At 44.3% G+C, this 24,335-nt stretch overlaps 6 protein-coding genes across 6 annotated transcripts in view; all 6 read right to left on the bottom strand.

The window, feature by feature from the left end:
* Positions 1-308: 308 nt before the first annotated feature.
* LOC307115168 (uncharacterized protein) lies at positions 309-764 on the bottom strand (the record flags this gene model as incomplete). The annotated part of the gene is made up of 1 exon (XM_079798225.1): positions 309-764. One exon carries the CDS (start codon positions 762-764, stop codon positions 309-311), a length of 456 nt encoding a protein of 151 aa, XP_079654351.1.
* Positions 765-5,679: 4,915 nt separating this feature from the next.
* The window catches only part of LOC307115138 (uncharacterized protein), a gene marked incomplete at both ends in the record, with an annotated part of 45,452 nt that continues 26,796 nt past the window's right edge, over positions 5,680-24,335 (bottom strand). Inside the window, one exon of the mRNA XM_079798187.1 lies at positions 5,680-6,120. Within this exon, the coding sequence (XP_079654313.1) occupies positions 5,680-6,120 (441 nt within the window).
* On the bottom strand, positions 9,526-9,930 carry LOC307115172 (keratin-associated protein 2-2-like; the record flags this gene model as incomplete). Its single annotated transcript, XM_079798229.1, has 1 exon — positions 9,526-9,930. One exon carries the CDS (start codon positions 9,928-9,930, stop codon positions 9,526-9,528), a length of 405 nt encoding a protein of 134 aa, XP_079654355.1.
* Positions 13,944-14,348, bottom strand: LOC307115171 (keratin-associated protein 2-2-like; the record flags this gene model as incomplete). Its single annotated transcript, XM_079798228.1, has 1 exon — positions 13,944-14,348. The coding sequence occupies one exon, from the start codon at positions 14,346-14,348 to the stop codon at positions 13,944-13,946; it is 405 nt and encodes a 134-aa protein (XP_079654354.1).
* Positions 17,858-18,352, bottom strand: LOC307115348 (keratin-associated protein 2-3-like; the record flags this gene model as incomplete). The annotated part of the gene is made up of 1 exon (XM_079798575.1): positions 17,858-18,352. The coding sequence occupies one exon, from the start codon at positions 18,350-18,352 to the stop codon at positions 17,858-17,860; it is 495 nt and encodes a 164-aa protein (XP_079654701.1).
* Positions 23,766-24,188, bottom strand: LOC307115169 (keratin-associated protein 2-2-like; the record flags this gene model as incomplete). Its single annotated transcript, XM_079798226.1, has 1 exon — positions 23,766-24,188. The coding sequence occupies one exon, from the start codon at positions 24,186-24,188 to the stop codon at positions 23,766-23,768; it is 423 nt and encodes a 140-aa protein (XP_079654352.1).

Raw genomic sequence — 24,335 nt, 5'->3', positions numbered from 1 at the left:
ATGGTAGAGTAGAGGAGGTGAACGCGTCTGAGAAGTATAGACAGTTCCTCCCCGGCCTCGGCAGCACTGAGTTCTGGAGCGTGGGATCGAATACTTGCTGAAGGTCAAGCCCAATGCAAATTGGTTTTCCCATTTCTTGAGTCAAATTTGTATTTTGGCAGCCTCAGTGGGGAGATCAGGTCTGTGAGGCTCAAGTATTTGCTAATTCCCACAACAAAAGCCAAACAAAAGTTCCAGAACTTGTTAGTGGTCCAGGGATGGTTGAGTTGGAAGTTGAAACTTCAGGTTGAAAACCATTAACTTGGCTTTTAGCAGGTGGGCTCACAGCAGTAGCAGCAGCAGGCTGGGCGGCAGCAGGACTGTCCACAGTAGGACGGGCGGCAGCAGGCGGCCTGGGCATGGTGCAGCTGGCAGCAGGTTGGGGGGGTGCAGCTCACCACGCAGCAGGGGGGCAGGCAGGTGTCCTCCACGCGGCAGTCAGGGCGGCACCACCTGGTGCGGCAGCTCACAGCTCCACAGCTACCACCCTGGCCACAGCCAGTGCCACAGCCGGTGCCACAGCAACTGGTCTGGCAGCAGGTTGGCTGGCAGCAGCTGGTCTGGCAGCAGGTTGGCTGGCAGCAGCTGGTCTGGCAGCAGGTTGGCTGGCAGCAGCTGGTCTGACAGCAGGTTGGCTGGCAGCAGCTGGTCTGGCAGCAGCTGGGGCCACAGGTCTCACAGGAGCAGCTGGGAAATCCACAGAAGCTAGTTTGACAGCAGGCCATGGTGTCAGGAGTTGGACTGAGAGGTGGGTTGCTTGGAGAAATTTTTTAGGTTTGGTGATAACTTCTACATTGGGCCTTTTATAAGCCTTGGCCAGCTATTACTTACATAATTCCCAAAGTCTCTTCCTTGTTTGTGTTTAAATAAGTTGTTTGTGAATGATAATTGCCCTGTTCCTGAGTTATTTGTGCAACCTTCTGAAAGCCTTTAAAGGTTTATTTTATTTGGTCTTCATTTAGGATTTTTTACCATGGCCCAGTAGTCATTAGCGTTCCTTGAGGACATAACCCCTAATTTCCCATATTCGTTACAATATGCTCATTGCCCAGAGAATAATTGACTGATGCCTCACCTTTAAGGAGTGTCAATATTACTCAATGTTGACCCTAATAATTGAGCTCTTGGGTCTCACATGACAGTTTGATGCTCAGCCACGTTGACAGCTGCCCCATTCCCTACCCTTTCTTTTCTTCACTTTGCCAGAGCAGCAGAGTGATTCAGCTGGACAGAATGGATGCTTTCATCGGGGGCTGGGAAATATGGGTGAATTGTTCACTGAAAACATTTTTGAAACATTATGTGTCCAAACAGTTCTGAGTACTTTGCTTGCATCAATTCATTTAATTTTCACAGCAACCCTATGGGGTAGGTATCATTGCTATTATACCATCTCTATGAGGACAGTGAGCCACAAACAGATTTAAGTCATTCACCCAAGTTCACACTAACAAATGGTGAATCTGAAATTTGAACCATGCCATCTGACTCCAGACTAAACTTGCACCTATTACCGTCTTTTCCACGTAAGCAGGTGTTCTAGGGCCGTGGTCGGCAAATTGCGGCTCGCGAGTCATATGCGCCTCTTTGGCCCCTTGAGTGTGGCTCTTCCACAAAATACCACGACCTGGGCAAGTCTATTTTGAAGAAGTGGCGTTAGAAGAAGTTTAAGTTTAAAAAATTTGGCTCTCAAAAGAAATTTCAATCGTTGTACTGTTGATATTTGGCTCTGTTGACTAATGAGTTTGCCGACAACTGTTCTAAGGAAAACCAATGGAAATTTGCGGAAAGACAGAGTTTAGCATGAGTAATAACTCTGTGATTAGAGATTTCTCTGGAGATTTTATTTAATTTACTTTTAAAAAATATTTTTTTATTGATTTCAGAGAGGAAGGGAGAGGGAGGGAGAGATAGAAATATCAATGATGAGAGAGAATCATTGATTGGCAGCTTCCTGCACGCCCTCCACAGAGAATTGAGCCCACAATCCGGGCATATGCCCTGACCAGGAATAGAACTGTGATGTCCTGGGTCATAGGTCAATGCACAACCATTGAGCCATGCCATCTGGCAGGAGATTTTATTTTTTTAAAACTATATAATAGGTATACTTCAAGAAAATCTTAAGTGCTGAAAGAGTTAACATGTGACTTGTGACTACTTGACTTGTGACTTCATCCAATAGATTTAAATGTTCTTTTCTTAAAATTGAGATATGATTGACATATAATATTGTATTAGTTTTAAGTGTACAACATAATGATTTGATATCCTATATAATAAAAGGCTAATATGCAAATTGTCCCCTGGACCAGGAGTTTAACCGGGAGTTTGACTAGGGGGTAGGGCCGGCCAGCCAACCACCCCAGCCCCTCTCCACTACCTGCCCCCCCCCATCAACCCCCCCCCCCCCTCCGCATCAGGGACAGGGCTGGCCAACCACCCATGGCCCCTCCCTCCAGCTGGCCAGGCCTGATCAGCCTGATTGGGGCAGGCCAGCCGGACCCCACCTGTGCACGAATTCGTGCACTGGGCCTCTAGTATGTATATATTGTGAAATGATCACCATAGTAAGTTAAGATCCATCACCACACATAGTTAGAATTTTTTTCTTGTGCTGAGAATAAATGCTCCTAACTGCATAAAAATCACACTCTTAATATATTAAAACTGGAGTATGTGGCATACTATGGTGTGTTAGACCTAGAGTGTGCAGTTTACTGTAGTTGTTAGAGACTAATCCAATGCCACATAGGGGGTTTGAATCAGAACGCCAAGTGTTAATTCTGCTTCTCTAGAAATGACAGCTTTGAGATGAGATCATAACTCTTCCCAGGTGAATTAAGACATTTTCAAATTCCACATCAAATGTGAATTGAAAGGTATGGTTCTTTGTGAATATTTTTGCTTCTTCTCCTTTAGCAAATCTGTATCACCAATTCTTTAATTAGCTAATATTTCCACATTGGATGTTTTAAATATGTGGATTTCTTGTTACTACAATCTCAGGAGCTAATTCATACCTAAATTTAGCAGAATCTTTGATACTAAAATGATTTATCTTTCCTTGCACACATTTCAGATGTTTGAGGAGTTAAAATTCATATTGACAAGGCCACTGGAGATAGAGTAGCATTAGATATCATATTTCCATTTCTGTGCTTCTCTACCATGGCATTGCTTTCAACATCTTTCTCACTGAAAAATTTAACTCAGTTTTCATGTTTCTCGTCTTTAGTTGCCCTTAGAGAATTATTAAGAATAAGATGTTTTAGTCAGGATTCTCCAACAAGATATTAAATTCAGGAGTGGGCAAAAGCAGGTTGTGAATGACATTTTTTTGAGTTAATAAAGCTATTATAGTAATCAAACTGGAATGTCTTTTTCCATATGAACAACTGTAAACCTACTTTTGCCCACCCCTGTATATGTAAGTGAAAATATATGTATTTATTATGCGGGATTGGCTCATACAACTATGGAGACTGAGAAGTCCCACTAGGAGCACTGATCTGAGGGCAGAAGACAGATGTCCCAACTCGAGCAAGAGAGCAAATTTGCCCTTCTCCTTTTTTTGTTTTATTTGTGCCCTCAGTGGATTGATGACTGGCTGCGTTGGTGAGGGTGGCTCATCTTTTTTACTCAGTATGCAGGCCAAATGCTAATCTCTTCTGAAAACACCCTCACAGGCACACCCAGAAATAACGTTATCTGCTTATCCCTTAGCCCAGTGATCGACAAACCGCGGCTCGAGAGCCATATGCGGCTCTTTGGCCCCTTGAGTGTGGCTCTTCCACAAAATACCACATGCAGGCGTGCATGTACAGTGCGATTGAAACTTCATGGCCCATGCGCAGAAATCAGTTTTCGGCCTGGGCGAGTCTATTTTGAAGAAGTGGCGTTAGAACACTCAAGGGGCCAAAGAGCCACATGTGGCTCGCGAGCCGCGGTTTGCTGACCACTGCCTTAGCCCAATCAACTTGAGACAATATTAACCATCACATAATGTATGATGCTTAAAATTTGAGAATTTTACCTCTCTGCCACAGAATGAAGACTAATCTGAGCATTCCCTTACATTTCCTAAATAAAGAAAGAAAATCAAGATTTTCTTTAAGTTTCTTGCTTCCTGATTGGTTCTCATACAAAGAGTAAGAAATTTAATCATTTGTGATCTCCTCCAGTGTAGATTTTCTATTCTGTTTAAATGCTGGATACTCTATTGCTGGTCTTTTTTTTTGGGGGGGGGGGACGGGGGAGAGGAATGCCAGTACCTTTACACTTAAAGCTTTTTAAAATTATTGTGCCCATTTCTTTTTTTAAAAAAATATATTTTATTGATTCTTCACAGAGAGGAAGGGAGAGGGATAGAGAGTTAGAAACATCGATGAGAGAGAAACATTGATCAGCTGCCTCCAGCACACCTCCTACCGGGGATGTGCCCGCAACCCAGGTACATGCCCCTGACCGGAATCGAACCTGGGACCCTTGAGTCCACAGGCTGATGCTCTATCCACTGAGCCAAACCAGCTAGGGCAATTCCTTTTGATTTTAATTATTTCATTTAAGTTATGTTGCCCAGACAATTCCAGAACTATAAGAAGAGAGGATGTTATTCTCAAATTTGTATAGATACTAACCTATTGAATTATTTTTCTTTAAGATGTCAGGGTTCCATTTTCTAGTTATAAGTTTTGGGTATTCTTTCAATTTCTTAAGCTACATTTAATCAGTTCTCTGCATTAGTTGCAGCTGCCTTCCTTAAATGCCTGAGAGGTAAGACATGGTTGATGCACCAAACAAATGAACACCCTCAACTTTTTATCCTAAATCATGTAACAAGATTTTTTTCTTCTCTCCTGAATTCCAACCTGGCTCATTTGGTGTTTCTGAGTTGAAGCCATTGTAAGTAAAAGATGCATCTAGTCTAAATCATCCCAACATGATGGGAGACAGGAGAGTGGCAGAGGAGGGAATAGAGGTGCTGTATAGGCATGTGTAGGTTGTGCCCTGATGGGGTGTTATGTCCACTTAGAGGAAGGAAAGAGCTGTAGGCTCAACAAGCTGTGTAATTCTTGTAATGTTGTGCTAGTGGAGAATTCTATCTCTTTGACTTTTTAAAAAATTGAGGTGAAATTCTTTTAATCATATAGTTTGGCTGCAGAATATTAGACCACTTAATGGCAAAACAAAGAAAAACTACCTTTTAAAGACCATTGTTAAAGGCATAGTAATGAAAACCCACAGTGCTTTGCCACATTTATTGAGATATTGGAAAATCCCAGTATCAATAACAAGTTTAAAAGAAAAGAACTCATCAACAATGACTTCATCACTGAAGAATGAAAATTTTTATTAAATCCCAAACCCAATGAGCTGTTGAAATATTTCAGGAGATACTTATGGTAATATATCACGCCCTCTTTTCAGATTGTAGGACTTCGGTTGATATCCAGGTCTATGAAATACTTTTGGTCTTCTATTATACATTTATGTATATCTTGGGGAAATTATGCAGCTTTGTGAGAAGAGGATGCAAGCTGGGTTGTGAGTATTTGGAGCTCAGAAGTTTGTTGAGACTCTAACATTGGCTAGTTTGGATGTGCCATTTTCTCAGGATTCCCATCAGAAGGAGGTTTTTCAACAGGTGGGCTCACAGCAGTAGCAGCAGCAGGCTGGGCGGCAGCAGGACTGTCCACAGTAGGATGGGCGGCAGCAGGCGGCCTGGGCATGGTGCAGCTGGCAGCAGGTTGGGGGGGTGCAGCTCACCACGCAGCAGGGGGGCAGGCAGGTGTCCTCCACGCGGCAGTCAGGGCGGCACCACCTGGTGCGGCAGCTCACAGCTCCACAGCCACCACCCTGGCCACAGCCAGTGCCACAGCCGGTGCCACAGCAGCTGGTCTGGCAGCAGGTTGGCTGGCAGCAGCTGGTCTGGCAGCAGGTTGGCTGGCAGCAGCTGGTCTGGCAGCAGCTGGGCTGGCAGCAGCTGGTCTGGCAGCAGCTTGGCTGGCAGCAGCTGGGGCCACAGGTCTCACAGGAGCAGCTGGGAAATCCACAGAAGCTAGTTTGACAGCAGGCCATGGTGTCAGGAGTTGGGTTGAGAGGTGGGTTGCTTGGAGGAGTTTCTGACGTAGGGCTGCTTGTTCCACTGGGACCTTTTATAGGCTTTGGCCAGATCTGTGTCATGGATAGCATTTTTCTCTTGTTACTCTTTAAACAAGTTTTCCCAGGGCCCTCTGATTATTCAGATACTGAGTTATTTTAAACATATGTATAAATTGGTTTTTCCTTATTGCTCAGCTGGTAGTACTCACCAAATGTGTCCAGTGCCCCTGGTAGAGTTGTTTTTTTGTTTTGTTTCCAAACAATGCTGTAATTTTTACTTGACAAAGTGACTCTCATTCACCAAAACTCAAGTCTTCAGAAGAAAAAAAATTAGCCATTGACTGTTACTGTTAACCATTGCCTTTATGTAAGACTATCTTTTTTCCCCCCCTATATATATATTTTTTAATTCATTTCAGAGAGGAAAGGAGAGGGGGAGAGAGAAACATCAATGATGAGAGAGAATCATTGATCGGCTGCCTCCTGCATGTCCCACAGTGGGGATTGAGCCTGCAACCCCGGGCATGTGTCCTGACTGGGAATCGGACCGAGGCCTCCTGGTTCATAGGTCGACGCGCAGCCACTGAGCCATGCTGGCCGGGCTATGTAAGGCTGTCTTTATATTTGTTTAGATTAATAAGATATCAGTCTCTACAATCACCCACATAGAAACTCTGATAAACTCCACTTCATAGAAATTAATAGATCTTTCTAGAAATTGGATCTTTCTAATTTCTATGCTCTCTCCTGAACTTCACACATTCAGCCTTGAGGAAACATTTATCACTCAGGAGGATATGTGGAACAAAACCTGTTCCATTCCAATTTACTATGGATATTTTGTTATCAAAAATTTAAAATAAGGGCTAAAATTAATATCTAGTAATCAGGAAAAAAATCACAAAAATTTTAAGTGTAATTTATATTTCTATGAAACAGGAAAATCATTGCTGTACAGTTTATCTGGATAGTATTGATTTCTCAGAGGTGAGATTTATTTCAGTTTACATCACTTTATGTAACTACACCTTGTGTCTTATGGAAGAATATCAGACCAAAGAGCAAAACAACTTAATTTATAAAGGTGAACCAATAAAATAAGTAGCAGGAACTTGGAAATACTTTTTCTGGATCACAGTGCTTATAGGGCAGGACAGGAAATGGATGATCAAATATTGTTCAAAATGTGCAAAGTAAAATGGAAACAATTCCTGGTAGTTGCTAAAAGAAAAAAAAATTGATGTTTATGGTTACAGGGGGAGAAATGAAAAAAAAGTTATGTCCAAAAGAACATAGTGTTGCTACTTATGGAAGGCTTATTCCTTCCTTCCAATCATGAATAGATGTACATAATTAGCTTTTATGGGGTAGAAGTGTTGGTTAATACAAGGATAGAATTAAAAAGTGATTCATGCCAGTGTCAATAAAGATGTTCATGTCATATGATAACCATGACTGTAGGTATGAAGTTGAAAAATGGTTAAATGGAATCATTACATATTAGAGATCAAAACCTTAATAAATCATCTTGTCCAACCATTTAATTTAATAGGTACAGAAACTGACATCATTCTTTTTATAAATAGCACATGTTTATTAAATCCTATTACATATGAGGTACTAAAGGGTTATGTAGAAAGCAAAACCTAATCTGCTTGCCTCACATTTTGCTCTAGTGCACAAATCAGTGTAGTATTGATAGGAGGGATTATTCAAGGAAAAGAGTCAAATATAAACCCATTTAATCTCAAAGTTCTAAATTGGGACATTGGTGCTAATGTTATGGACTACTTTTAATTCTCTCTGAACATCAGTTGATGTTAAAATACCATTGAGTCTAGGAATGGCTGCATTTTGGAGAGGTTATTGACTTGCTACATTCACATAGCCCAGTGATGGGCAACCTTTTGAGCTTGATGTGTCAAACTTCGCCAAAAAACTGAGCATAACTCGGGTAGTGTGTCACTTTGAGGAAAAAACATTATTTCACAAATGTTTCATCCTCAGGAGCAGCAAATGTTTCATCCTCGACATGCGGCTGCCTCAGCGGCCACGTGTCATCAGAAATGGCTACGCGTGTCAGTGCTGACACGCGTGTCATAGGTTCGCCATCACTGACATAGCCAGTACATAGCCAGAAGAGCTGGGTATAAAACACTTATCCTTCATTTCTAAATCTGTTCATTTTATTTTCTGCTGCTGTCCAGAATTAGAGTTAGTAAAATTCGTTGTCTTCTGTTTTAAAAATATTTTACAGTAGCTCTAGAATGTGAATATTACTGGAAGGCAGAATACATGGTGGAGTAGTGATTTTAAACACACAGTAAATAAGCATAAGTATGTTAACATTCTTTCAGGTGTCTGCTGATCAAAAGAGTTCCCTCTAGAACTGCAATAAATCACATTTGCTTCCTAATTGTTCTTATTTCCCACATTGAGACTAGCTAATATTCCTTCAGAGTTTCTAGGTCTGCCATCCTCTTCGTGTCTTCTTTATTCTGTCGCCATCATCTTAGTTCAGCTCTCAGTTTGTTTCTGTATAGTCATCATATGTACAGCCTGTGGTCTTCTGTTTTTATAAGCAGTGACCGTAGGACCTGCCCCAGTGTCCAACTCCTGTCATGCCATTCCCCTGCCTCAAGGCTTTCAACAGCTCCTTAGTGCTTATTGCCTTAAGGGTATACTCATTTGGTTAATATTCAAAGCACACAAATTTTCCAAATTTACCTTCCACTATTCGTCTATATATATCCAGTGCCCCCAGGCAACTCTCCTCTGAACAACCTGTCTATACCTGTGTGCATACTGTTTCCATAGTTGAGAATGCCATCTTCCCTCAAAACTGTACCCCAAAATCTAACGCTTATAAAATGCTGGGTTCTCCTTTCAGTCTTTCTTGTTCTCCAATAGTGACTTCTTATTGATACCAAATAGGGTGTTGTGCTTTGACTTTTTTCATATTCTAATTTTTAGTTGAGTGATAATTAATTTGAATCACCTTTCTGGAAGTTTCTTGAAGAGGGGAACATTTTAAAGTCAATTTTACTTTCTATTATATACCATACCGTGTGTAACTTGCAGATGGTAGTCAATCAGCACATTTATTAAAATTTAATGAACAAAATTAGAATGAATAAATAAAATCAAAGCTGTGATTGCTAGGCCAAAGAAGAGAAGTTTATTAGAAACCAAACATGCCAGAAAGACCTAAGATCTAAGATGGAAAGAAAGAAGTTGCTACTATTACAAAAACTTGAGGACAGCCCAAATCTTAATAGATGAGTTTGGATCTATTTGCAACTTCTGGCTAACTTGAGGTCCTAATGGCTCAGGGCAGGAGCTGTGTTGGGTAGAGAAGGTTGATTGCTTGCTCTAGGCAGCTCAGCAGCAGCAGGAGGGGCAGGTCCTGCAGGTGGTGCGGCAGGGGGCAGGCTGGCAGCAGGGGGGCCGGCAGCAGGGCGCCTGCACACAGATGGGCTGGCAGCAGGTGGAGGCCCAGCAGCAGGGGCGGCAGACAATGGCCGTGCAGGACGTGGGGCAGCAGGCGATGGGGCGGCAGCAGCCCTCCTGCAGGCCACAGGGGTCACAGCAGATGGGGCGGCGGCAGGGCTCGCAGATGGGGCGCGTGCAGCGGGTCACGCAGGTCACGGGGCGGCACACGGTGGTCTGGCAGCAGCAGGGGCGGCAGCAGCAGGGGTCTCGGCAGCAGCAGGGCTGGCAGCAGCAGGGCTGGCAGCAGCCTCCCCCACAGCTGGAGCAGGTGGAGCCACAGCAGGAGCCGGTCATGGTGGTGTCTGCGGGTGGGATGAGTTGGACTGGTGAGAGGAGTTGGGTGTTCTCAGGTGTGAATGCCTTCCTCCCCCACAGGGTCCTTTATATACCCTGGCCTGGTGCTGGTGACCCCTCTTGTTTACCTTTTGGCCAATTAACTAAAAGTTTGTTTTGACTAATGGTTGCATTGCTCATGACAGACTCATGATCTCATTAAAGAACTATTTTTAACGTTAAATATGGGCATATCATCAAAATTTAAGCAGTCACAGTCATTTCAGGTGATAGCAACTCTTGATGCTCATTTTGAGTAGATAGCACCTGATGAATCCTGGACAAATGGTTCTGTAGGAATTGCAATTTTTAAAAGAAATTAAACCTAATATAGCGGTTTATAGAACAATGACTAGATCCTAACCTTGGCCCTCAAGAGCTCTCTGAAAAGCCTACATGTTAATCACACAGGTATTGCACATGTCCTTCCTTGGAAGTACATATTACTTGCTATAATGGAATGTATACATACCTTGAATAAGACTGCAGCTCATATACTTGTATGGGAAGCACAAAACTTTGTTTTTGTAAACCACGTAAGTATTGGAATAAAGCATTCAAGACTGCCATCTATTTTTTATTTCTTTTCTCCAGTTCATGCTGTGCATATCTCTGGTCCTTCTGATCACAGAATGCTGATCATGAGACATGGCATTTAAAAAAATATGTATGTATTTTTATTTCAGAGAGGAAGGGAGAGGGAGAGATAGAAACATCAGTGATGAGAGAATCATTGATCGGCTGCCTCCTTCACGCCCCCTACTGGAGATCGAGCCTGCAACCCAGGCATGTGGGGAATTGAACTGTGACCTCCTGTTTCATAGGTTGACGCTCAACCACTGAGCCATACCAGCCGGGCAAGAGATATGGCATTTTTTGTACTTGGTTTTCTTGTGTAAGTGATCAAGAATGATGTCATGAGAAGCTTTTTCTTAATTTACCTGCACATGGTGCTATGCGAAGCTTTTTCTTAATTTACCTGCACATGGTGCTATGACTAAGAAGTGACAAGATGGGGGTTTCCCACCAGGAACGCAAACATGTGCAATACCTTATTCAGAGGCATTGCCTTGGGAGGCCACACAGCTGCTCTGCCATGGCTCTGCCAGACATGTGATGGACACGCTTCTCCTGGAGGCAGAGGCAGAGGCAGTAAGGAATTGCATGGAAACAACCTCATTACTTTTCTGTCACCCCTCCTATTAGTCACCAGCCAGGATTGGGGATCACTTCGGGATCTTTCTCATTATTCAGAAGAATGTGCCTTGGGCCCCAGGAGCTAAAGCTCCCTAAATGGAATTTCAAACATAATTTCAAAACTTTAAAAGGAATGTAAAATGACTAAACATATAGTCACCACTGGGGAAAACAGAGGAGGGAGAAGTCAAGGGGTCTCATCAGTGAAGACCTTTGAGTCGCTCACATGTCACATTCTTTCTCTTGTCCATAGACACACGTGATTTCTTCAAAGCAGTAACCAGAGCCTAGATAAAAACTTGTATATTCTGCTTTCTTCCCTGCCCCCAGGTTTATTAAGGTATAATTGATATATAACCTTGAATAAGTAAAATGTACCGTATATTGTGACGACTTGACACATACATGTTGCAAAATGTTCACTCCAGTAAGGTTAATTAACATATCCTTCACCTCACATAATTATTTTGTTGTTGTTGTGATGAGAACATCAAAGCTCTGCTTTCATAGCAACTTTCAGGTATACAATAGAGTATTGTTAACTATATTATATTGTATGTTGTACGTGTCATCCCCGAACTTATTATAACTGAAAGTTTGCATCCTTTGGCCAGCATCTCCCCATCTCTCCTACACCTCAGCCCCTGGCAACCACCTTCCTATGCTCTGTTCCCATGAGTTCTATGATTTTGGTTACATATATAATGCCATTAATGCTCAAAGTTCAGAGATAAGCAGCCCTTGGGAGTTGGTGTGGATTTACAATCCACAAGAGTGGATTCTAAGTAACAACCAGATCCTTAACATCGCAGGGAATGTGTTATCGGGTGCAGTTACACTTGGTCACAGAAGACGGGAGAGCTCCTCTGGCCAGAGGAACTACACTAAAGGGCTTATTTGACTTAAAGGGCTTGTTAGACTTAAAGGCTTATTGTCAGGGGGCTTGCCTCTCCTGGGTCTTTTCTGAGCCTTGGTGATTATAATTACACTAGAGGCCCGGTGCACGAAATTCGTGCACGAAGGGGGGTTGTCCCTCAGTCCAGCCTGTACCCTCTCCAATATGGGACCCCACCGGGATCGGGCCTAAACGGGCAGTCGGACATCTCTCTCACAATCCAGGACTGCTGGCTCCCAACTGCTTGCCTGCCTGCCTTCCTGATTGCCCCTAACCACTCTGCTGCCAGCCTGTTTGCCCCCAACTTCCCTCCTCTGCCGGCCTGGTCACCCCTAACTGCCCTCTCCTGCAGGGTTGATCACCTCCAACTGCCCTCCCTTGCAGGCCTGGTCCTTCTCAACTGCCCTCCCTTGCAGGCCGGGTGCCTCCCAACTGCCCTCTCCTGCTGGCCATCTTGTGGTGGCCATCTTGTGTCCACATGGGGGCAGGATCTTTGACCACATGGGGGCAGCTATATTGTGTGTTGCAGTGATGATCAATCTGCATATTACTCTTTTATTAGATAGGATAGAGGCCTGGTACAGGGGTGGGGGCCAGGTGGTTTGCCCTGAAGGGTGTCCCGGATCAGGTGGGGGTTCCCTTGGGGTGTGGGGTGGCCTGAGTGAGGGGCCTGTGGTGGTTTGCAGGCTGGCCACGCCCCCTGGGAACCCAAGCAGAGGCCCTGGTATCTGGAATTTATTTTCCTTCTACAATTGAAACTTTGTAGCCTGGAGCGGAGCCAAGCCTAGGCCCTGCGAGGCCGGCAGCCATTTGTGTTGGGGTTATAATTGAAACTTTGTTGCCTTAAGCGGGTGGGCCCAGCCAGGGTGTGCGGAAAGCTTTGCTTCCCCTGTTGCTGGCGGCAACCCTGGCCTGCTCTCTCAAGCTCCATTCTTTCGCCATTTGTTTGAATTTGTTTACCTTCTATAATTGAAACTTTGTAGCTGGAGTGGAGGCTTAGGCCTGGCAAGGGCAGGTGGAAAGCTTGGCTTCCTCTGTTACCTAGGAAACCTTGCTCTCTGTGGCTGTAGCCATCTTGGTTTGGGTTAATTTGCATACTCGCTCTGATGGGATGGTGGGCATGGCTCGTGGGTGTGTCGGAGGTATGGTCAATTTGCATATTTGTCTATTATTAGATAGGATTAAAATTATATCACTAAGGACTTACTTCATCTCTCATTACTCATTGCTCCTCAGCTTCAAAACCAGATGATTGGCCAGATGTCACCTAAGATTCCTTTTACCTGTAAGGCACTGGGCTTTCTATGCTGTGCTAACGGGTGCCAGGCCAGTGAAAGAACCCTCGGACTGGGACTCTCTATGTCAGACATGAGCAGCCGCCTTACTGATCATTCGGAAGGTGTTTTGTATGTCTAAATAATGAACACAAGCAACTCTATATATGTGATGAAAATATAGCCATGTCCACCTTCCTCACTCAGCTCCTGGGCCTTATAAATGCCGTTTACAAGGATAACAAGGAAACTAAGCAGACGTAGATTATTGCATAAAACAATGTAAGAGGTTTATTTGGCATCTTGTTTTGAAGTTCTCTGGTCAAAACAGAGAGACAGAAATCCACTGAAAGGAAATACCACAACGACCATGATTCCTTTGCTGTGAGCACAAAGTTTATTAGAAAACAGACACCATGATTTGGAGCTAGACCAGGATACTCTTCATTGGTGGTTAGCCTGGAAAGGTGTCTCAGATGTCTCCATGAGCTGTTTGAAGAAATGAGAAATGGTCTTCTCAAGAAAAGCCATGTTGTTCTGCAGTGACGCTAAGGGACAGCAGGATGGACCCGGCCATCTACTGAGGGGCCTTAGGGATGATGCACTGCTCAGCAGCAGCAGGAGGGGCAGGTCCTGCAGGTGGTGCGGCAGGGGGCAGGCTGGCAGCAGGGGGGCCGGCAGCAGGGCGCCTGCACACAGATGGGCTGGCAGCAGGTGGAGGCCCAGCAGCAGGGGCGGCAGACAATGGCCGTGCAGGACGTGGGGCAGCAGGCGATGGGGCGGCAGCAGCCCTCCTGCAGGCCACAGGGGTCACAGCAGATGGGGCGGCGGCAGGGCTCGCAGATGGGGCGCGTGCAGCGGGTCACGCAGGTCACGGGGCGGCACACGGTGGTCTGGCAGCAGCAGGGGCGGCAGCAGCAGGGGTCTCGGCAGCAGCAGGGCTGGCAGCAGCAGGGCTGGCAGCAGCCTCCCCCACAGCTGGAGCAGGTGGAGCCACAGCAGGAGCCGGTCATGGTGGTGTCTGCGGGTGGGATGAGTTGGACTGGTGAGAGGAGTTGGGTGTTCTCAGGTGTGAATGTCTTCCTCCCCCACAGGGTCCTTTATATACCCTGGCCTGGTGCTGATGACCTCCACGACACAAGATTATTTCCTTGTTTTTGTTTGTTTATTTTGAAATGGCACTGATAGGCTAATAAATTCTCTAGACACTTTTTGGTGCTCAGGTACTCATAAAAGACTGTTTGTTTTCCTTTTTTAGTCAAGACTCATTATGTTTTGCTATTTATGGTTCAAATCTGAACTTAATGATCTTAACTTCAAAGTCTCCAATTATCTTTATAACTTAGCGATGCTTTTACCCATTAGTGTTTTGATAGCACAGGAGTAGCTGTCATGCTCTTAGGTTTACTTACTGATCAGGAAGTGAATTCCCCGAGTTGAGTGTCCTTTTGCACTGCTAAGCCTCCTGGGCAAAACAAGTTCAGAAAAATACTAAGGAATGTTTTTAAAGTCATGGTTTGTCAGGAAAAGAAGAATTTTTCAGTCTATGTTTTGGAGCTACAGGAATGCATCTTCATAAACTTCTATCATCAATGTTTCTTTTTATTCCATTTTTAAAAAACGTTTGGTAAAATCCATGTAACGTAAAATTGGCTATCTTTGCCATTTTTGTGTATATATTTCAGTGGCATAAATACTGTCATATTATTGTGTAATCATTACCACCATCCATCTCCAGAACTCTTTCATCTTGTAAACTAAAACTCTACCCATTAAACACCAATTGTCTCTCCAGCCCCTGGCAACCACCATTGTTCTTTCTTTAAAAAAATTATCTTCTCTTCCCCCTCAAACCCAGCCTATGGTAACCACCATTCCGTTCTATGAATTTGGGTTTTTTTTAGTCTTAAATTACATGCTCATTGATTTTCATGATTATATTTTCCCATACCAAGGTGAATTTCATTATTTATAACCTTCATGCTAGCCACTATCACTGAGTTCTAACTCTGTTCCAAACATTATGCAAAAGCAATAAAGGCATTTACTTTATTCTTTGTACAATCCTATGAGGTAGGTATTATTTATAGTCCTCATTTTACACATAAAGAACTAGAAATTGGCTTCCCTAAGGTCAAGTATTGTATAGATACCAATACTTACTCCAAAAACATCTGTGGGAACATTACATTGTAAGCCCAAGAAACTGAAGAATGGAATTGTGGGTATCATATTTCTTGTCATTAAGCAACATCTGTTTTTATTTAGGAATACTATCAGTGAATTTATTTTTCTATCATTGTTATATGTGAAATGGCTAATTTTTCTAGTCACCTGAAAGGACTCTATGTCTCACCAATATTAGGAATTGGGGGAATTATCTCCAGGCAGCCTTCTTAAAATTCCTAAGGAGATAGTAATAAAAATTGGTCATAATTGAGTAGCCATGGGCACTCTGAACAAAACCACAATCTAGATGCAGTCCAGCATGACAAAATCCCCGGGTGTGAACCCAGCCAGAGGTGGTCTCCAGGCCCACCTAGTGCATACCCCAACACCTCTTGCTCCACTGTCTCCCCCTGTACCGTGCTGAGCTTCTTCCTGCCCACAGAACCAGCTGTGATATTCCGTTGTCTCAAACTGTCTGTAGGAGAATCTTGTCACTTAGCAACTTTTTCGCTTCTGCCTCTGGATTTGCTTGGTTCTGGTCTTTTGCTTTACAATGAAGTCTGTTCTAGGTCTGTGGCTGAGGGTCCATTTGAATCCTTATTCTTGATCATTCTGCTCGCACAGTCCCTTGCAACTTACCCAGACCTGCACCAGCCACCATGGCTGACCAGGCATGAAGTTACTGTGGAAGCAAACATGATCCAATAATGATGACCCTGGGAGGAAACAAAGCAATCTAAATCTGAGAAGTTATTTTAGGATGAGGAAGTCTCTGGAAGGCTAACAAGAAAGATTCTGGGATGAAGGAAAACAGATGAAGTTAGAGAATTTTAAGAATGGCGGTTAGGAATATGTAGAAAGAAATTGGACCTATGAGCCTATTTATTGGTAAACTATTAAGCCCTTAGTAAAGAGAAAACTCCATTGTGCATGAACTGACAATGCTAAGATTTTAATATAATGGAATTTCTGTTGAGAAACTATTACCATATTTCAAGAAAAATACTCTTGAGATGGCTTGTTGTGTTAATGTAAGAATGCCCATGTCTAGCATGAGGAGATAGTTGGGATCACTCTCTTCCAACCCTTAGAACTTATTCAATGATTCAACAAATAATTTCTGTTCATATACTGTGTGCCAAATACTGTGTATGTCAGTGGGAATCCAGTAGTGAGCAAAATCAGTTAAGATCTAGGCCTTCACAAAGCTTATCTTGCCTGACTGCCCTCACTGGGCAGGTAGATATGTCCAAGTATACAGGCAGCACATTCCAAAAAATTCTTATAGATCAGATGTTGGAAACTCAATACATATTTCTCAGTAACACAATAATAGTTTTCGTGGCCAGAATCAAGGTTTTTAACAAGATATCCAATGTGGATTTATGTTACCACTATTTCAACTGCATTAGCTTTGTTTTAATGGTAAAATTATTTGGAGTTCTAAATTGGAATGTTTCCATCCAAGGTGCATTTCTCTCTCTCTGCTCAGCAGCAGTGACTCCACTGAAATTGGAATTGGCCATAGTGGTGCTGGTGGGAATCATGGAAAAAGCTGGGATATGGTCCTTCCAGTGTAGGCATTCAATTGTTAGGGATTCCCAGGTACCAATTGACATTAATCACTGTGTAGTTTCTAAATCAGGGAATTAGAGGAGCTCTGATTTAGGCTTCCACCCCTTCCCTCATGTGCCGATGATTCATGAGTCAAGTTCATGGTCAGAGAGACCTGCTGAAGTCTCTCCATTTCCTCAGCATCACCACAAAACCTGTGGCTTGAAATATGAAGGTACTTAAGATGTTCTGAATTATTTGAATTGCTATTAAAATTACAGACCATGTACTGGAATTGTTTCTAAAGCTAAAAATATGGCCATGGAAAGTCCTTTTTTCCTTTGGTTCTTCTGCATACCATAACTTAAGCGAAAACTAAGCTTTTGAAGATTAACAAGCAATGAAGAGAAACACATTTGCTTCCCAGAAGTAAAATTTTATTATTTTACTGTGCAAAAACACCAGCATAAATGTAATCTATTCATAGAAAAATATCCCATCTTGAAACAGTAGAGGAATGATGATGAGTCAGTAGGGTAGAGTCTCATTCAAGAGGAACTTTGGTCTTTGTTTACTCCTTTTTTTAAAGCTAGAAACTTGAGAGTTGGAATCTTTCTAAATATTCTCAAGGAGGGCCAGAATGAGCTGTATAATTATTACATGGAAAATGGATAGACGTTTACTGTTGAGTTAGCTGTTGAAGAGCAGGTAGGTTGCAAAGGTGCTATCTCTCATCTGACCCATTGGGGTGGGAACATTTGTACATTTCTGAACACTTGGAATGTTTCCTGTGGGCAGCTCAGCAGCAGCAGGGGCAGGTCCTGCAGGTGGTGCGGCAGGGGGCAGGCTGGCAGCAGGGGGGCCGGCAGCAGGGCGCCTGCACACAGATGGGCTGGCAGCAGGTGGAGGCCCAGCAGCAGGGGCGGCAGACAATGGCCGTGCAGGACGTGGGGCAGCAGGTGATGGGGCAGCAGCAGCCCTCCTGCAGGCCACAGGGCTCACAGCAGATACGGTGGCGACAGAACACAGCCGTGCAGGATATGGGGCAGCAGGCAATAGGCTGGCAGCAGCCCTCCTGCAGGCCACAGGGGTCACAGCAGATGGGGCGGCGGCAGGGCTCGCAGATGGGGCGCGTGCAGCGGGTCACGCAGGTCACGGGGCGGCACACGGTGGTCTGGCAGCAGCAGGGGCGGCAGCAGCAGGGGTCTCGGCAGCAGCAGGGCTGGCAGCAGCAGGGCTGGCAGCAGCCTCCCCCGCAGCTGGAGCAGGTGGAGCCACAGCAGGAGCCGGTCATGGTGGTGTCTGGGGGTGGGATGAGTTGGACTGGTGAGAGGAGTTGGGTGTTCTCAGGTGTAAATATCTTCCTCCCCTTCAGGGCCCTTTATATACCCTGGCCTCGTGCTGATGACCACCAGGACACAAGGTCATTTCCTAAAGCTGTGGTTGCCCACTGAAATGAGAACTCCAGATTGGTGGATCCAATTGCTGAGGCAGCAATTCCAGTATCACTGAAGGATGCTTTCCTCTCTTTCTGCTTTTCCCCTTGAAATGAATACTTGGTGGTTTATAGCTTTAGAAAAATTACTCATTGAATAGTCAGTTTTTACAGACCATGTGACAAGTTGAAGAATCCAGTGTTGCCACCATCACACTTTTCTCTTGTTCACTATCCATGACCAAGTGTGAGACTATAATATTCACAGGCCTGATTTCTTGCAATGAGGCAAGAATTCCTTAAAAAACCCAAAACAAAACCAAAAAACTAAAATGGCTCATAAAAGATGTGTACCAATTCTGCTATGAGAAGAATGGTGCAGTGCTTCAGTAAAACAACATGTTGCTTCTCCATGTTTATATGGAAATAACCACCCAAACCGCGAGAGTGGCATGGTTATAGGCCATTAGAGCTGGCCTATTACTCATAGTGACTTATGAGACGCTAACTATGTAAACAGTGCTATACTCCTTGGGGGGTGGAGAGGGAAAGGAAAGAAAAATAAGTTCTAAGTAGTTTCTGATCACACAGTAATTACACATTTTAGGAAGGCAGGACAAAGGCAGATAAAGCAATTGAAGGAGAACAACTCTTCACGGGACAATAAGGCCACAATAAATGTGGATTTTATTGATTTTGTGTCTGATATGGATTTAGAAATAAAATTTAAATTGAGGTATTTCTTACTTTTTACATGTGACATAAGCATGCGTATTGAGTCCTTCAAAGTATATTGAAAATATTTGTAAAGGAATCAATTATATTTCAGTAGTAGATGATTAGGCTTGTTGGCTGAGGGTTTTGTTCCTTATGAAGGATGAAGTTGGGCTTCTGAAAAGGCTAGGGCAGTGGTCGGCAAACTCATTAGTCAACAGAACCAAATATCAACAGTACAATGATTGAAATTTCTTTTGAGATCCAAATTTTTTTAAACTTAAACTTCTAACACCACTTCTTCAAAATAGACTTGCCCAGGCCGTGGTATTTTGTGGAAGAGCCACACTCAAGGGGCCAAAGAGCCGCATGTGGCTCGCGAGCCGCAGTTTGCCGACCACGAGGCTAGGGGAATTAAGGGAACTGATGACTGATAACATAGCTTTATCTTTTTTAGCCACAGCTAAGGAAAAGGGGGGTATAGAAAATAAATGTATAGTTGGAAGGTAGGTTAAAGATAACATTGTCCAGGGGATGCTGATGGCTGTCAAATGGAATTTGTGTCCAAATTATGTTTGGTTTGATTTAATCATTTTATACACTCTTTGGTCCACCAGAGTCCCAGTCCTTGAAGGCCTTTGACTTTGTGGACCATCGTACTCCATCACAGTTGTTGGAAGGCCAGATCTGTGAAATGATTTCTCAGAGTCACACAGATAAGAGAGTGGCAAAGTTTTAACAATACCACAGGGCTTTGTGGAGTGTAAACACTGGCCAGTTGGCGTTGGCTCAGTGGTTGAGCATCAGCCTATGAACCAGAATGTCAGGGTTCGATTCCCGGTCAGGGCATGTGCCCGGATAGGGGTTCGATGTCCAGTAGGGGGCGTTCAGAAGGCCACCCATCAAAGATTCTCTCTCATCATGGATGTTTCTCTCTTTCCCTCTACCTTCCTCTCTGAAAATACAAAACATAACAAACACTGGTGGTTGACTCCTAGTCTTTGCCCAATTCTGAGGTCACTTCAAAGTAGTGAAAATGTACTAGTAGTTATCAGAAATTCTATCCCATATAGTGAAATAAGAACTTGCTTGATTTATGATTTAGCTTATTGTTATCTGGCTTAGACTATATACAGAGATCCAAATATTAGGAATAGGAATACACCTGTTACTTTATTCGCTGTGTTTTGTATTTTTAACTAACAAAAATGCATAGTACTAAGAAATCTTGCCTTTTAAAATTACAGACTCTCAGAAACTTGGCTGTCTGAAGTCACCTCTGTACGAACCCACTATTTCCTGACCAGGATCTTAGTCACCTTAACACAGAGAAACAGCCTTCGTATCCAACCCAGAGGCAGAGTTTCAGGTAAGAGATCTTCAGACACGACATTGGCATTTATCTTAGCTACACAGGATATGAAGGCCTTTGACTTTGTGGACCATCGTACTCCATCACAGTTGTTGGAAGGCCAGATCTGTGACATGATTTCTCAGAGTCACACAGATAAGAGAGTGGCAGAGTTTTAACAATACCACAGGGCTTTTCTCAGGCCAGTCCTGATGCTAATTCTTTTGCACAAAGCCTTCTGCTTTGAGCCGAGCAAAACACCATTTCATGTAATTTCACCAACATCCACTATTTCTCAAAATCCTACAGAAACCTTTCCTCCTCTTTTGTTCGGTGGTCCTGTACTGTGTGGTTTCCTTCGCTATAGCACATTAATGGGCCTAAGCTTATGGGATAAGAGATGTGTCCCTGGTCTTCATCACGGGGGCTTTTTGTGTCATATCATTCAAATTACAGGTTCTGCAAGAACATAATTACCAGACTGGGAGCAAGTAAATGTTAACTGGTGGTGGTGATCAACCCTAGGATATTTTGTGGTTGGATTGAAAAAGAATGTAGTGTTGATGACTTCTTGTGATGCTGACCCAATTATCTCATCCTTCCAACCCCGTGCCCTCATCTTAATAGTTTCCTAAGTTGTGTTTTGGTAGGAGCTAGTTGTGGGGCCACTGGATGTTAGGACACTTTTAAAATTATGAAAACAGAATATGCATCCCCTGTTCTCCAAAGTGATCTTTAAAATATCTTCCAATCATAAGAGTTAGAAATGGGGATGGGGAAGATTAGCGGGAAGGGATGGGAGGAGGATGGGGAAGACAAAGAAGGATTCAGATCCTTCCTCCATCACCTAGCAGATGTGTGACTTAGAGCAAGTACTTACACCCTGCCAGCCTCAGTTTCCTCATCTGTGAAATGGCAAGCCTTCACAGGCCAGTTTTATCATAAAATCTACACAAACGTGAAAGATGGAAGAGATGGATATCATTCATTGAGAAGCGAAAATATTTTAGTTGGAAAAGACAGGAAACTCTAGATGATCAGGGAACTGGTGGGATTCATTTCTGGAATTTAAGGAAGAAATATATTTTCTAAGTGGTTTAGATAGTCATCTGCCTAAAGCCAGGGAAAACTAAACCAGGTCATCTTTTGGCGTCTCTTATAGCTTGGGGTTGATTCCTTTGGGTGCCTCAGGGTGAGAGGAAAGTCTGTCTGATGCATATATTTTCCCCGACTCTTTTCTGCTCCCAATGCTAAACCCCTATTTGCGATTCCTGTAATCTAGGACTCTTTCCTGTGGACTTGTAGGTCAGCTTTTAAAGAGCCCTTTCATTACAAGACAGTCTCGATCTGATGATGAAGTTTTTGGCCTTCTCTATTATATTTATTAGGAAATTTATTTCTGCCAGTGGATGTGGCCTATCCTGGAAAGAAAAAAGCCTTCCCTGAATACTTTCCCACTCTCCATAACGTGATATATAATAAATATCACATATTTTGATCCCATATGATATAATGATGCTCATATGTGCAACAAGGAATATAAATGAACTAGAGGCCCAGTGCATGAATTCGTGCACCAGTGGGGTCCCTTGGCCTGGCCTGCGGGATCGGGCTGAAACTGGCTCTCCAACATTCCCCGAGGGGTCCTGGATTGTGAGAGAGTGCAGGCCAGGGTGCACGATCCGAGGCCGGGGAGAGACGTGGGAGGTTGGCCAGCTGGGGAGGGACCGTGGGAGGGACCATGGGAGGGCTCCAGGGCATGTCGCTCAGTCCCGATAGGACGGACCCCAGCAGCAAGCTAACCTACTGGTTGGAGCATCTGCCCCCTGGTGGTCAGTGCATGTCATAGCGAGTGGTTGAGTGCCCCTAGCATATCATTAGCATATTACTCTTTGGTTGGTTGAAGGGCCAACTGGTCAACCAGACACTTAGTATATTAGGCTTTTATTATATAGGATGGTACTGGTGCTTACTGTGTGCCAGGCACTTACATATATACATAAAGTCTTTGGACTTTCCCAGCAATCTACATTGATTAGCATTAATTTTCCTGTTTTGCAGATGAGGAAACCTGAGGGGGGGGGGCGCGGAAATTAAGTTATGCTGATGCTGAAATTTTTGCTTTAAGTAAATATCTACCTTTTAGAATTCTTGTCATAAAGACAATTCCCTTCTAATTTAGTTTGATTCAACAAAGAGAATCTATTCTAAACATTGAACTCAGTGCTGGGAGCCAGAATGAATAAACTTTTTTTTTTCTTGGAGGAAGAGAAGTAGATAATCTTAATGCAATGCCTTATGGGGAGGGAGATAAGCATGGGATCACAGGATGCTATTGGTATATGTTAGGGCACCTAACCTAGTGTGGTGTGTGTGTGTGTGTGTGTGTGTGTGTGTGTGTGTGTGTGTGTGGTTGAGGGGTTAGGAGAAGACTGATTTGAACTTGGAAATGGATCAGAGTTAGGTAAGTGAAGAAGGTGGAGGGGAGAGGCAGGTGAAAAATGAAAGAATATGATAAAAGCAAAGACAAATGGAACAGCATGGCATGTGTCAGTTACTGTGAGAAATTCAGGGTTGCTTAGTGAAACTTAGTGAGGAGTGTTAAGACATGAACCTCGAGACAGGGACAAAGGACAGGCAAGGAGGGCCTGGTGTGCATAGATTTCCTACCCACGTGAGCAGCCTGAGGACTAGCCTGGCCGTCCTGTACCACTGCTCAAGACTCATACCAGGATTCCTAGCACCTCTCTCTCTTTCCCTCTCCTGTCTTCCTCATCCTGTCTGTCTCTTCTTCCTTCTTCCTCTTCACTCTCCTTTCTGTTCATCATCTGCTCATCTGTGTACACTAATAAATGAATCAGGTAGCCCTGAGGTTTACAGGAAAAATTAGTTTATTGAAAACAAGTGAACAGCACATTACAAATGATGCTGGGAGGCTTTGAGCAGCCTCCAGAGTTCAGGATGGGTTTGCCAAGTCCACTCCAGGGACTTTTAAAGGTGGGCTTGCCATCCATGGTGACTTCTGCTGATGGGGACACTGGGGATTTGGCTGAGAGTGGAGATAGAGATCTGCTCGTGTGTCCAAATGGTAGGATATAAAAATGACGATTGTCACTTTATGGAAAAATCTGTTTTTCTTTCAATTAGATTAAAATGCAGAATAGGTGCTTAGGCTTCAGTGTATTGATCTGTGGGGACCATGGAATTTCAGCAGCAGCAGCAGGAGGGGCAGGTCCTGCAGGTGGTGCGGCAGGGGGCAGGCTGGCAGCAGGGGGGCCGGCAGCAGGGCGCCTGCACACAGATGGGCTGGCAGCAGGTGGAGGCCCAGCAGCAGGGGCGGCAGACAATGGCCGTGCAGGACGTGGGGCAGCAGGCGATGGGGCGGCAGCAGCCCTCCTGCAGGCCACAGGGGTCACAGCAGATGGGGCGGCGGCAGGGCTCGCAGATGGGGCGCGTGCAGCGGGTCACGCAGGTCACGGGGCGGCACACGGTGGTCTGGCAGCAGCAGGGGCGGCAGCAGCAGGGGTCTCGGCAGCAGCAGGGCTGGCAGCAGCAGGGCTGGCAGCAGCAGGGCTGGCAGCAGCCTCCCCCACAGCTGGAGCAGGTGGAGCCACAGCAGGAGCCGGTCATGGTGGTGTCTGGGGGTGGGATGAGTTGGACTGGTGAGAGGAGGTGTGTGTTCTCAGGTGTGAATGTCTTCCTCCCCCACAGGGTCCTTTATATACCCTGGCCTGGTACTGATGACCCCCAGGCCATAGGGTCACATCCTGGTTAATT

The sequence above is a fragment of the Cnephaeus nilssonii genome, assembly GCF_951640355.1.
Source record: "Cnephaeus nilssonii genome assembly, chromosome: 19".
NCBI lineage: Eukaryota > Metazoa > Chordata > Mammalia > Chiroptera > Vespertilionidae > Cnephaeus > Cnephaeus nilssonii.
This window is presented reverse-complemented; position numbering and strand designations above follow the sequence as displayed.